The sequence below is a fragment of the Lepus europaeus genome, chromosome 23, assembly GCF_033115175.1.
Source record: "Lepus europaeus isolate LE1 chromosome 23, mLepTim1.pri, whole genome shotgun sequence".
Taxonomy (NCBI): Eukaryota; Metazoa; Chordata; class Mammalia; order Lagomorpha; family Leporidae; genus Lepus; species Lepus europaeus.
Window position 1 is genome coordinate 23,316,303 of NC_084849.1, and position 13,713 is coordinate 23,330,015.

A 13,713-nucleotide genomic window follows, 5' to 3' on the forward strand; every position below is an offset into this window, starting at 1 on the left:
CCCACAACAGAGACAAGGGCTTTAGAAACCAGACAAATTTTAAATATATGTTAGCACAATATTAACATTAAATATGCATCATAAATAAGCTGTATAAATATAAAAATGATTCAAAACTGATATAAAAAATCAATAAATTAGTCGTATCACTCCAGAAATCGGCTCTGGGACCCCCGCCTGGAGGGCCATAGATTCAGCAGGAGAAAATTCCCCTGAGGCACCACCAGGGGGCGCCCCCAAGACTGGCCGCTTCCCAGCCTCCTGGCCCTTGGTCATTTGCATGTCTGTCCCGAGTTACACGGACAATCTGACATCCACTCTGTGTCACCGAGCCTCAGCCGCTGCCGGGCAGAGGGGGCCTTACACGGTCCCCACCCGGCGGGAGCTGGGCCCCTCACATCCGCCTAAGACACCCTGCTCCTGTTACAGCCGCCTACAGTGAGGTCACGCAGGCGTGCAGGGGTCTGGCCTGAGAGACCAGGAAGCATAAGTGGCCCACAGCGCAGGCCCTGACCTCCTGCTGAGAACCAGGCCGGCCCCGCGAAAGGAGGAAGTCCTGGGGGCCTCGGAGAGAGCAGATCGGGGGACAGTCAGCCCGGCCGTGAGTCAGCCTATGTCATCAGACCCCTGAATCAATGGAAAGTCGGCCCCGCGTGGCCGGACCTGGCCAGCCCCACCCCCTCCCCGCGCCAGCCCCCACTGGGGAACTCGGGGCAGGGGGGCCAGCCTGGAGGAGGTAGAAGGGTCTCTCCCAGTTCCACAGCCCCGAAAGTGCACTTCTGTCGCAGCCCTGGAGCATCGCCTATCAGGGCGGCCCCTCGGGCTACCGGGGCAGTTTCCTCCTGGGCTTCCGTCTCTTGGTCCTCGTGGAGGGTCCGATGCGGCGGATCTGCTTCCGCAGGCCCCCGCGGGGGCTGTGTCTCGGGCTCGGGTTCAGGCTGTGCGGCCACTCGCTGAAGACCTGGCGCGCAGAGCGCATGAAGCGGTGGTAGCCGCACAGGAACCTGCGGTCCTCCAGCTTAGCTTGGAAGATGTGCTGGGGGCGGGTGGGCGGTGGCGGCGAGGGCCCGGGGCCAGCCTGGGTGGGCTTGGCCGGCTCCGAGGAGCCCTGAAGCAGCCGGGTCATGCAGTAGAGGTTGCTCCTGAGCCCCAGGAGGTTGTTGGCGGTCGCCTTCAGCTCCTCCAAGTCCGTGGGCACGAACAGTTGCTGCTTCATGGCCTCCAGTCTGGGCAGGACGTGGCCTATCGTGGCGTTGAGGGTCCACAGGAAACCGGGCCTGCCCAGCCGCTGCAGGGCGGCCTCGCTGGGGAAGTCCCCGGGGCGCTCCGTGCAGGGTTCACTCAGCCCTGGCACCTCCAGGCCTTGGTACTGGACCTGGGGGAGGAGGGAATGGGAGAATTGGGGTGAGCGCTGGCACCCCATAACCAGGTCACCCTTGAAAATGGAGACCTGGGGTCGGCACTGTGGCTCAATTGGTTAATCCTCCGCCTGCGGGCAGACACCCCATATGGACGCCAGTTCGAGGCCTGGCTGCTCCACTTCGGATCCAGCTCTCTGCTGTGGTCTGGGAAAGCAGTGGAAGATGGCCCAAGTCCTTGAGCCCCTGCACCTGTGTGGGAGACCCCAAGGAAGCTCCTGGTTCTGGTTGGTGCAGCTCTGGCCATTGTGGCCATCTGGGGGGTGAACCAGCAGATGGAAGACCTCTCTCTGTCTCTCTCTGCCTCTCACTGTCTGTAACTCTACCTCTCAAATAAATAAATAAATCTTAAAAAGAAAAATGCTAGGCCCGTTCCTGTGACCCACCCCTGTCCCTACTCCTGTTGGACAGAGTCAGGAAGGTTCTAGAAGGTCACGGCAGGCAGGGCCAGGGGGCCGGAGGTCACTGGTCGGGGCGGGGCATCGTGCACGTGGTGACTGGGGTCTGGGGACCTCGGTGGAGGCAGGTGCGTGCAGGGGCTGGGCCTGGCCCTCCCAGCGGCTCCCTGCTTTGCTGATGTCTTGCACACACACACCACGGGGCTGGGAACTCACGTAGGGGATCAACAGGCTCTCAGGGTTCTGCAGGAGGTCCACCTGGTTCCGCAGCTGGCCCAGGAGCTCCGGGTACCGGCGCGAGCAGCTGCACCTGGCCGTGGTGCTTAGAAGCAGGAGTCCAAGGACCACACCTGGGGAGAGAGGGGAGGCGTCACCTAACTCGGGGCCTGGGAGGGTGGAGCTCCCATCCCTGGAGCCGCGCTGGGGCCTCCCCCACCCCGGCTGCCGCCCCAGTGAGTCACTCGCCAGCACCTGAAACCGTGTGGGAGGGGACAGGGCCCTCACCAAGGCGGTCTCTCAGCAGAGGTTGCAGTGCTAAAACCAGGAGCTGGGAGGCGGGCGCTGTGGCATAGCCAGTGAAGCCATTGCCTGCAATGCCGGCATCCCATATGGGCGCCGGTTCGAGTCCCGGCTGCTCCACTTCTGATCCAGCTCTCTGCTATGGCCTGGGGAAGCAGTGAAGAGTGGCCTGAGTGCTTGGGCCCCAGCACACATGCGGGAGACCCAGAATGTAGCTCCTGGCTCCTGACTTTGGATCAGCCCAGCTCTGGCCATTGTGGCCATTTGGGGAGTGAACCAGCAGATGGAAGACGCTTCTCGAGTAAATAAATACATAAGATCAGGAGCTGGCCGAGGGCAGCCTGTGGAGGGGACTGGCTCCCGCCAAGACCTCAGCACTAAGCGCTGGCCGCTGCCTCAGGACCCTAACTTGTCAGCGCCCCCTTAACAGACCTGGGTCCCGCCCCCCACAGGTGGGCTTGAGAGAGCTGTGGGGCAGGCAGCCTGGGAGGGGCCTGGTGCCCGTGCTCTGTCTGCAGACCCAGGAGGTCAAGTTTGGAAAGGACCTGGCAGGTTGCCCAGGGCACACGCCCCTGTTCCCGACGGTTACAGTGAGGCTCAGCCAGCCGGTGCTCCCCCTCACCTCCCACACCTCCCTCCTCTCTCCAGCAGGGACGGCCACTTCTCTCAGGTCCCCCAGGGATGCTGCGAGCCACTCAGAAGGTCCCAGGGGGCGGGCCCAGTTACGGCTCTCACCACACCCCCGCTGTGCACCAGCAGCCACGTGGTCGGAAGAGGCCTGTGGCGCAATGGGCCGGAAGGCGGTGACACCATCGTCCCCTTCCTACAAACCGTTCAACCCCATGGGGAAGACCGGCTGCTGGGGAGGGCTGAGGGGCCAGCCACGGGGCACCCTCATCGCTCCCCTGGGGGGCAGGGGGGCTGCTGTGTGTGTGTGTATGCACGTGGGAGCAGGCATCAATAAGGGTGCACCTGCTCTGCTCATCGGGGCCCGGGGTCTCAGCCTGGGCGACCTCAGGGGACTCCGTGCACCTGTTACTGTGTGCGTGCTGCCTGCCTGTGTGTGCTCGGGACGCTGGCCTGGCTGCCTTCCTGCCCACCCTGACTCTTCAAATCCAGTTGGGAGGAGAAGGAGGCCCCATGGGCCCCCCACGCCGGGCACCGCTTCCCCACCCCACCGCTCCCAGTTGCCATTTGCCTCTCTCCTGCTTCCTTCACTTCCTCGCTCCCAGAGCTGCCTCGACATCTCCTCCAGGAAGCCTTCCAGGGAGAGCCCTTGTCTACCTGTGGGGATGCTGGGTTCCCCGTGGACCCCTCCGTTTGCCTGGCCTCCTGGCTCTCTCCCGGTCTCAGCATCCCCCTGCCTGGTGCCCGGTCTCCCCAGCTCCCGGAGGAGACAGGTGGCCCCGGCTCAGCGAGCCGAGCCGGCGGGAGGAAGTACTCACTGAACAGCGACCTCCATGTGAGCTGTGCCCGCATGCTGGGTGCCCGTGCTCCAGCCTGCGCCCGCCGCGGGTGACGCCTCCCGGCTGGGAGCCCTGCGGGCTGGCAGCCACTTTATGCCCGCCGGGGCGATTGGCCAACACCTCGTGAGGTGGGTGGGGAGGGGGTGGGGGGAGGGCAGGCCTTCTGGGAACATGACCCCAAAAACCAAACTTTCCACGGGCGGCCAATGGGCGCTGGGCGCGGTGCTATGCCCGCTCCTCCTCCTCTTTTCTTCGAATTCGTTCTTCGAGGTCAGCCCCACGCCCAAGGGTGATGCAAACTGTAGCCTCAGCCCTTCTGGGGTGACAGCGGGGAGCAGGGGGGTCCCTGCCATCCCTGGGGAGGCCCGGAGCGGTGGGGGGAGGGGCCGGGAGCCGCGTCTCTCTGCAGGCCCCGGGCCGATGTCCGCTCAGTACGCGGCGGCCTCGCGGTCACGGAGGTTTGGGGCTGAGGGCAGCGAGACATCCTCCTTCTTGGGTGCCTATCCCGCCCTCTTGCTGGGGCAGTTGGGACATCTGTGAGCGGAAACCACTGGGCTCTGGGCACAGAGCCAGACCCAGGCCAAAAGCCTGGTTGTGGTTCCAGCCCTGGGACCAGCATCACCACGGCCTAGGTTCCTGCTGTGTCGCTGTCTCCTTCTCCCCTCCCATGCACCACTACTCAGGCCCCTCTCTGCTCACCGCGTCCTCTAGCGGGGACAAGAGGCTTGGGTCAAGGGAAACAGGAGGCTGATGTGCTGTGTGACCCGAGGCAAAGCAGTTACCCTCTCTGGGCAGCTGTGGAATGAGGGAGAAAAGCCCTGGCCAGCCCACTTCCTAGGGCTGCTGCTATCATGGACATAAAAGGCAAAAGGCCTTCGAAAGGAAAAGGAAAGATGAAACCAATTCCAAGTATTTGCTCTGGGGGATGGGATGGAGGGGGTGGGCGAGGACATGGGGAAGCGGTGAGCTCCGAGGGGAAGCTGGGGAGGGGAGTCGCCCGCCCGGTGACGGTTGAAGACCAGGTTTCACTTTCTCTGAAAGATAGCGATCGTGGGTTGGTTCTCTGCTTGTCTGAACATCAGAGAGGGAACTTGGAGAAGGCACCTCCCCAGCCAGGTGCCGCTGTGCCGTGGTACGAGGCCCAGGGGACCGCAGACAAGGCGCCCGGAGGCCTCAGCACATGCACAGGCCCGGAAGGGGGTCCCTGGCCCGCCCCCTCTGGAGCCAGGCTGGGGTCCCTAGTGCTGCACGGGGAGGAGGGTTGGCTGGGCTGCTCCGGCCTGCAGAGCCGGAACTGGGAATGGCACAGACCGAGGCTGTGCCCACCACCCTCCACCTCCGCACACACGCCCCCGTCAGTGCCAGCTACTCGCAGGTGCATCCAGCCACAGCTGTGACCACACCAGCTCCCCGGTGCTGTCCACCCGCTGGGGGACTCCCCGCTTGGGGCTAGGACCCACCGTAGCCACGCCCACTCTCATCCTGAGAAAGATGCCTTCCGCTAAATTCCTTGTGTCTTCGCCTACTCCTGCCCACCGTTCCCTGGGGCCTGTGCCCAGCTGGGATTCTTCTCCATTTCACATCCCTGAGCTCACCTGCAAAGGCTCCCGGGAGAAAGAGAGGAAACCCAAGTCCTGAGAAGTTCACGGCTGCTGAGCTCCTTGGCCCGTCTCGGGTAGGGCTGGGCTGGCTGCACGGGAACCCAGCGCTCTGCCCTCCCTGCAGTCCGGGGAGGCCACCTTGTGGACAGGTAAGAGAGAGGGCTTCAAGCCCAGGACCAAGAGCCCTCAGATACCCACATCACCAACAGCCAGGAGAGCTTGTTTATGGCTTTGCTAGGGGACTCTGCACGAGGGGCCAGTTTCTGGACCCCCCCCCCTTCCTCCTCAGATACCCAAATCCATGGATGCTCAATTCTCTTCTGCAAAACAGCATGGTCTTGGGGCCGGGGCCGGCGCTGTGGCACAGCAGGTAAAGCTGCCGGCTGCAGTGTCAGCATCCCATATGGGCACCGGTTTGAGTCCCGGCTGCTCCTCTTCCCATCCAGCTCTCTGCTTTGGCCTGGGATAGCAGTGGAAGATGGCCCAAGTGCTTGGACCCCTGCACCCACGTGGGAGACCCGGAAGAAGCTCCTGACTTCTGGCTTCAGATCAGTGCAACTCCGGCCATTGCGGCCAGTTGGGGAATGAACCAGCAGATGGAAGACCTCTCCTCTCTCTCTCTCTTTCTCTCTCTCTGCCTCTGCCTCTCTTTAACTCTGCCTTTCAAAAATCTTAAAAAAAAAAAAAATAATGGCAGTCTTTGCATCAAACTACACATCGCCTCCCCTGTTCATCAAATCACCTCTAGATTACCCACGATGCCTGACACATTGCAAACGCTGTGTAATAGCTGTCACGCTGATTGGCTTAGGGAATTATTTCCGAATGTTTTCCATTGTCGGTTGAATCTGGGGATGTAGAGCCCTCAGGTGCGGGGAGTGGGGGAGGGGAGGGCAGTAGTGGTAGCAGGTGCGTCATAGATGTTGCAGCTTAAGCCGCTCAGATTCGATTTCTTCCACCCTGGAGGCTTGGAATCAGATTTGAGCAGAGCACCGCTGGTGACTGCTGAGCCTCCCCCACCCCTGCTTTTTTTTTTTTTTTTTTTTTTTAAGATGTATTTATTTGAAAGGCAGAGTTACAGAGAGAGAGGTCTTCCGTCTGCTGGTTCACTCCCCCAGATGGTCGCAATGGCCGGAGCTGTGCCGATCTGAAGCCAGGAGCCAGGAGCTTCTTCCGGGTCTCCCACGTGGATGCAGGGGCCCAAGCACTTGGGCCCTCTTCGACTGCTTCCCCAGGCCATAGCAGAGAGCTGAATCAGAAGTGGAGCAGCCGGGACTCGAACCGGTGCCCATATGGGATGCCGGCACTGCAGGTGGCAGCTTTACCTGCTACACCACAGCGCCAGGCCAGAGACCGCGGTCTTTGGTTTGAAGATGGCTCCTCGCCACATCCTCACGTGACGGTCGCTTGCTCTATGCATCCGGGTCCTTGCCTGCTCTTCTGAGGCCCCCAGCCAGGTCGGATGGAGCCTCCCCCAATGACCTCCTTCTACCCTAACCACCTCTTTCCAGGGCCCCACGTCCAAATACGGCCACTCTCCGAAACAATGAGGGTGGGGGCTTCCACGTCGGAGCTTGGAGGGGCCCCAGTTGGGCTCCTAAGAGCTTGCGAAGGAGGCGTGGTTGGGGGCGGCAGGGAGAGGGGCTCAGAGCGAGGTGGTGCCTGGAAGAGGCCTCGCAGCCGCCGCAGCGCGGGTGAGGGAAGGTGCGTCAGCCGCGCTGGTGAGCTCAGCGCCCAGTGACGTCTCTGCCGCCAACAGGAAACCTTGCAACACAGCGCAGCCAGTATAAATAGGCTCCCCGACCACAGGCCCCAGGCTGTCCCCTCTGCCCGCCACGTCAGTCAGGTCCTCGTGATGCGGAGAGGAAGAGCAGCCACTCGGTTCCTCAGAATCACTGTTGGCTCGCTTTTCCGGCCCGCCCTCCCATGGTGGGGACAAGGACAGAACCTGCAGCGGCCTGGGGGTCAGGGTGGGGGTGAGGAGTCAGGGCAGAGCTGGAGGGGGTGGGAGGAGGTGGCTCGGCAGCTCCCGGGTCAGATGGAGGTAGACTCCAGGCTCTAGACGAAGTCTGCTTGGGAGCCCGCTGTTCTCCGCCCTCTCATACCCCCACCCCCGTCTCAGCCTCAGTTTCCCCTCTGCAACACAATCAACAATAACAACGAAGACAGATAATCCCGTTTAATAAAAATGGACAAAGGATAGCCGGCGCCGCGGCTCACTAGGCTAATCCTCCGCCTTGTGGCGCCGGCACACCAGGTTCTAGTCCCGGTCGGGGCACCGATCCTGTCCCAGTTGCCCCTCTTCCAGGCCAGCTCTCTGCTGTGGCCAGGGAGTGCAGTGGAGGATGGCCCAAGTGCTTGGGCCCTGCACCCCATGGGAGACCAGGAGAAGCACCTGGCTCCTGCCATTGGATCAGCACGGCGGCCATTGGAGGGTGAACCAACGGCCAAGGAAGACCTTTCTCTCTGTCTCTCACTATCCACTCTGCCTGTCAAAAAAAAAAAAAAATGGACAAAGGAGGGGCCGGCACTGTGGCTTAGCGGGTAAAGCTGCCACCTGCCAGTGCTGGCATCCCATATGGGCACCAGTTCAAGTCCCGGCTGCTCCACTTCTGATCCAGCTCCCTGCTATGGCCTGGGAAAGCAGTGGAAGATGGCCCAAGTGCTTGGGCCCTGCACCTGCGTGGGAGATCCAGGAGAAGCTCCTGGCTCCTGGCTTCAGATCGTTGCAGCTCCGGCTCTTGCAGCCATTTGGGGAGTGAACCAGTGGATGGAAGACCTCTCTCTCTGTGCCTCTCTGTAACTCTGACTTTCAAATAAATAAATAAATAAATTTTTTTTTTGGACAGGCAGAGTGGATAGTGAGAGAGAGAGACAGAGAGAAAGGTCTTCCTTTTTGCTGTTGGTTCACCCTCCAATGGCCGCTGCGGCCAGCTCATTGCGCTGATCCGAAGCCAGGAGCCAAGTGCTTCTCCTGGTCTCCCATGCGGGTGCAGGGCCCAAGGACTTGGGCCATCCTCCACTGCACTCCCGGGCCACAGCAGAGAGCTGGCCTAGAAGAGGGGCAACCGGGATAGAATCCGGAACCGGGACTAGAACCCAGTGTGCCGGCACCGCAAGGCGGAGGATTAGCCTGTTAAGCCATGGCGCCGGCAATAAATAAATTTTTAAAAACAAAATGGACAAAGGCTTTGAAGAGACACATCTCCCCGAAAGACAGAAAGCAGCCGACAACCACGTAGAAAGGTGCTCACATGTTTTTATCCAGCCTGGGGTGGGAGTGGTGGAGGGGAATCCAAACTCTACGAGATGCCGCATCACACCGCACATGGTGGGAAACCAGTGAGGACACACAAGGCTGGAGCCCCGGATGTCAGTGGCAGGGAGGTGCAGTTGGAGCTCCCGGAAGGGTCACAGATGGAGCAGTCAGGGGCCCGAGGACCCTACTCCCAGACACAGACCCTGGAAATGCCATGGGCACGGAAACCCTCACAGGTTGACGAGAGCAACTATTCATGGCAGCCAGCCAGCGAGCGAAAGCGGCCCACGTGGCTGCCAGTGGAAAGTGGACTCACACAGGGGGAAAGCAGTTTTTCATAAGGTTTTTAAAAACAGGTTTTATTTGTTTGAAACACAAAGTGAGCCAGAGAGAGAGAGAGAGAGAGAGCGAGAGAGCGAGAGAGAGCTTCCATCCATAAGTTCACTCCCCAAAGGCCCACACCAGCTAAACCAGGCTGAAGCTGCAATGAACTCTATCCGGGTCTCCCACACGGGTGATGGAGGCAGGACCTCGAGCACCTGGGCCATCTGCTGCCTCCCAGGCGCATCAGTAGGGAGCTGGATCGGGAGTGGAGCAGCCGGGACTTGAACCAGCGCTCTGATGTGGGCTGTGCGGGAGTCCCAAGCAGTGGCTTAAACCTGCTGTTTTTCAACGCCCGCCCCAGTGAAAAAATTGCCAAGTATCGAAAAGGAATTAAAAACTGAAATGAGCTCCAATAGGAATGAAGCTTGAAACGATGATGCTAAGTAGGAGAAGCCAAGACCCAGCAGTCCACGCACCTTGTGGTCCCACTTACATGAGACATCCCGAAGAGGAAAACCCGCAGACGGACAGCAGCTGCGCACTTGGCGGGAGCTGGGGGATCCAGAGCAGGCGAGCGACAGCCAGTGGGTACAGAGCTCTCTGCAGTGATGATAAAGACACCCTGGAGTTAGATGGCAGTGGTGCTTGCACAATCGTGTGCAAATGCTCAGGCCCACGGACATGCGGCTGCAGGTGTGCCAATCGCATCGGAAATTTGAGTTGAGAAATGTGGTGGCGGTGCGGCCGAGCCGCATCTTCAGGGAGACGCCGAGCGTGAGCGCCTGGCCCGCAGCAGGTGACCCAAACACACCTACCCAGAGGCCTCTGTGGCCGAAGAAGACTTTCGCTTATGTCACAGGGTGGCTGCGAGGGCGGTTGGGAAAGGCCTTGTTACATAAACGCCTGGGGTGAGTGTGTGTCCGCCAGGCGCCTGCCCCGAGAGGTTAGTGAGGTCACTCCCGGCCTTGGAATCCCAGCCTCACAGCCTATGCAGAGTTCTCCCTGGGCCCTGGCCTGTCCCCTGCTCCCAGCGCTTCCCCCAGACTGGGTAACTGACCCCTCCCAGGAGCTTGAACAACTATTCAGAGAAGTATAGCGTGGGGTATTGGGGGGGGGGGTCCCTCTTTTTTTTATTTTTATTTTTTTGACAGGCAGAGTGGACAGTGAGAGAGAGACAGAGAGAAAGGTCTTCCTTTTGCCGTTGGTTCACCCTCCAATGGCCGCCGCAGTAGCACGCTGCGGCTGGCGCACCACGCTGATCCGATGGCAGGAGCCAGGTGCTTCTCCTGGTCTCCCATGGGGTGCAGGACCCAAGCACTTGGGCCATCCTCCACTGCACTCCCTGGCCACAGCAGAGAGCTGGCCTGGAAGAGGGGCAACCGGGACAGGATCGGTGCCCCGACCGGGACTAGAACCCGGTGTGCCGGTGCCGCAAGGCGGAGAATTAGCCTAGTGAGCCGCGGCGCCGGCCAAGGGGGGGGGGTCCCTCTTTTTAGGTTTACTTATTTATTTATTGAAAGGCAGAGAGGGAGAGTTTTGCTATCCATTGATTCACTCCCCAAATGCCCATAATAGCCAGGGCAAAGCTGGGGGTCTGGAACTCCATCTGGGTCTCCCACACGGTGGCAGGGACACAGGCACTTAGGTCTATCCTCTGCTGTCTCCCAGGCACATTAGCAGGGAGCTGGATCGGAGGCGGAAGAGTTGGGATTCAAACCAGGCACTCCCGAATGGATGTGGAGGTCCCAAGCGCTGGCTTAAGAGGCTGCACCAGGACCTCCCTCTTCTTGTCCACTCACTCCAGCTGTACCCCAGACCAGGCTGGTCACGGGGAGCCCCCAGACCGTGGGGTGACCGTCACCACGCAGGCAGGGTGGCAGGAGGCAGCACTGGCCTTCTGTTGTCTCCAAGCCCAGGTCCTGTCTGTGAGGTGGGGACTAGCGATGACCCCAGGGGTGTCAGAGCCAAACCCTCACGCTGAGATATCAATGCCAAAGAAAAACAGCCCCCTGGGACCAGCCCTGTGGCACAGCAGGTTAAAGCCCTGACCTGAAGCACCGGCATCCCATATGGGCACCGGTTCTAGTCCTGGCTGCTCCTCTTCCGATCCAGCGCTCTGCTATGGCCTGGGAAAGTCGTCTCCCCTGCACCTATGTGGGAGTCCCAGAAGAAGCTCCAGCTCCTGGCTCTGGATCAGTGCAGCTCCAGCCATTGTGGCCATCTGGGGAGTGAACCAGTGGATGCAAGACCTCTCTCTGTGTCTCTACCTCTCTCTGTAACTCTGTTTTTCAAATAAATAAAAATAAATCTTAAAAAAAAAAAAATCAGTCCCTGGGGCGGCTGTGGCTCTGCAGTGGGTTAAGCTGCTGCTTGGAACACTGTGCCCCCTGCAGGAATTGCCTGATTCAAGACCTGGCTGCTCCGCTTCCAATCCAGCTTCCTGCTAGCGCACCTGTAGGGCAGTGGGTGGTACCTCAAGGACTTGGCTCCCTGCTACCCACATGGGAGGCCTGGATGGAGCTCCTGGCTCCTGACTTTGGTCTGGCCTAGCCCCCGCCATTGCAGGTAGTGGTGGAGTGAACCAACAGATGGAAGATCTCTGTTGCTCTTTCAAATAAGTAAATCTCAAGAAAGAAAAAAAAAAAAAAACACTAAACAAGGAGAAGGAAGTCCATGGAGCCCTCACCCTTCTCAGGGTGATGACATGCAACACGTATGTTGAAACCCGAGGTCATTGCCAAGGACGTTTTTGGGCACATTTCCGGAATCTTCTGTGGGCTGGGCCCAGTGCCACGCCTTCCAGGTGAATCTTTGCAACCACCTTAGGAAGCCAGTATCACTGTCCCCATTCTACAGATGGGAAAGTGGAGGCCTGGGAAGCAGAGTTCAGGGCAGGTCTGAGCCCCAGAGCCACGAGATTAGCCAACATGCCCCATGGGCTTCTGGGGTGGTGGGAGGGGCTTCACTGAAGAGGGGGAGGGAGGAGCAGGTCAGTCAGAGAATGGTGGGGAGGAAGCCTGGAGGGAGGGGTCCCGGCAGCCCCCTGCGGGAAGGGCTCATACAACACAGCCTGTGCTTAGGACAGTCCCCTGGCTCGCACGGCCACTAAGACCTGTCCACCTCCCCAGCCTCCCTCCTACCTCTCTCACCTGCTGCCTTCTCTGGCCATCTTTGGTCCCTAGGGGAAGTTGAGTGCTCACCTTAGGGCCTTTGCACAGCCGGTGTCCACCTCCTGCACAGTTCACCTAGTGAGGTGCCTCCCAGACGTCCAAGCCCAGTCCATGCTTGACCTCTTCAGGGAAGCTGTCCCTGACCTTCCTCCACGCCAGCCTGGCTGGTCCCTGTCCCCTGGGACCCTTCCTAGAGGACTACACACCTCTCCATGGAGCACTCTCACGAGGCGCAGACTGCAAGTTCCAAGAAGATGTGCGTGGAGCTGGCGGCTGCCATTCTCCACCGCCTTAGGATAGGTGTGTGGTGGCTCCCCCTGCAGGGCCCCAGTGTGGTCCATCCCACACCTGTGGCTCTAGGGGGCGGGGCCTGTTGCCCAGGCGCAGCCTCCTTCCAAGGAAGACCCCGCCCCAAGGAAGTGCACACTTGCTCCTTCCAGCTCGCCTGGGCACGTGATGTCCTTTCTGAAGTCTCTCGTCTGGAAAGATGCTGACTTTTTCCTTTATGTTACTTTTTTTTTTAAAGCAAATTTGAGATCTGCGTCTTTGTCTACTTGCAGATTGCAACACTTTCCTGGAAATCAAACCCCCTCCCCCTCTCCAAAAAAAAAAAAAAGAAAAGAAAAAGCCGACGCATTTCCCAGGCCTCCTTTAAGGAATTCATTCAGAGCCAAGGGCACGTAAGCTGCACCGGGAGCGGGGCTGTGCGCTCGCTGGGACGGGACAAGCCCACGTTTTGCAAAAAACAAAGACATTTCGCAAAACTAGAGCAGACGTTCAGCCTCTGTGGGAGTCCCTAAGGGCCGCTGTGTGTGCTGGGCTCGGGGCTGGCGACAGAGCACGGCTCAGCGAGAAGAAAGTGCAGTGTCAGGCGAAATCCGCTGGGGGTGCCGTTTTACACCTAAGTTCTGCGCGAGTGCACGTGGTACCCCAGGGTCCAGCAATGTCCCTGTATCCTGGGCGGGAAGCAGATCTCTGTGGCTCAGCTGGGGGGTGGGGGTGGGCTCGGAGCTGGGATGACACCACCGTCCTGGGAAGCCATCTCCTGCCCTGCAGGGTTGGGGGGCTTTTCTTGCCGGGTGTCTTTGCACGTGGATCTGTTTCCTGTGGCACTGGGAGCTGGGAGTGCTGGGTCTGGGAGGCGCAGGCCGGGATGGGGGTGGGGGTGGGGGTGGGGGGGAGGAAGGAGGGACAGCACAGAGCTCCACAGTGCACGACGCTGCAGTAAGCAGGAAAGACCAAAAGCTTTGCTCAACAGAAAAGGCAACTGGAGAAAACTGCTTGGAAGAACCCCGGCTTGGCTTCCGGCGGGGCTGTGGGTGGATGAATGACAGCGTCTATCCCACGGGCCAGTCGGGGACGCCCAGGCGGCCGCACTGGAGGAGGAAGTGACCTGGAGCAGATGTCTGGAACGAATGCTTTCTCCCCACCCTGTTCTCGGGGAGGTTCCCAGGAACTTTGGGCATGCACTATATTGTATTTAAGACTTCCTGGGGCCGGCGCTGTGGTGCAGCAGGTTAAGGCTGTGGCCTGCAGTGCTGGCATCCCATATGGGCGC

At 60.0% G+C, this 13,713-nt stretch overlaps 1 protein-coding gene across 1 annotated transcript; it reads right to left on the minus strand.

The window, feature by feature from the left end:
• Positions 1-823: 823 nt before the first annotated feature.
• On the minus strand, positions 824-3,233 carry OSM (oncostatin M). Its single transcript, XM_062182323.1, has 3 exons — positions 3,167-3,233; positions 2,033-2,166; positions 824-1,375 (listed from the first exon to the last, which is right to left on the minus strand). Exons 1-3 carry the CDS (start codon positions 3,231-3,233, stop codon positions 824-826), a joined length of 753 nt encoding a protein of 250 aa, XP_062038307.1.
• Between the last annotated feature and the right edge of the window lie 10,480 nt (positions 3,234-13,713).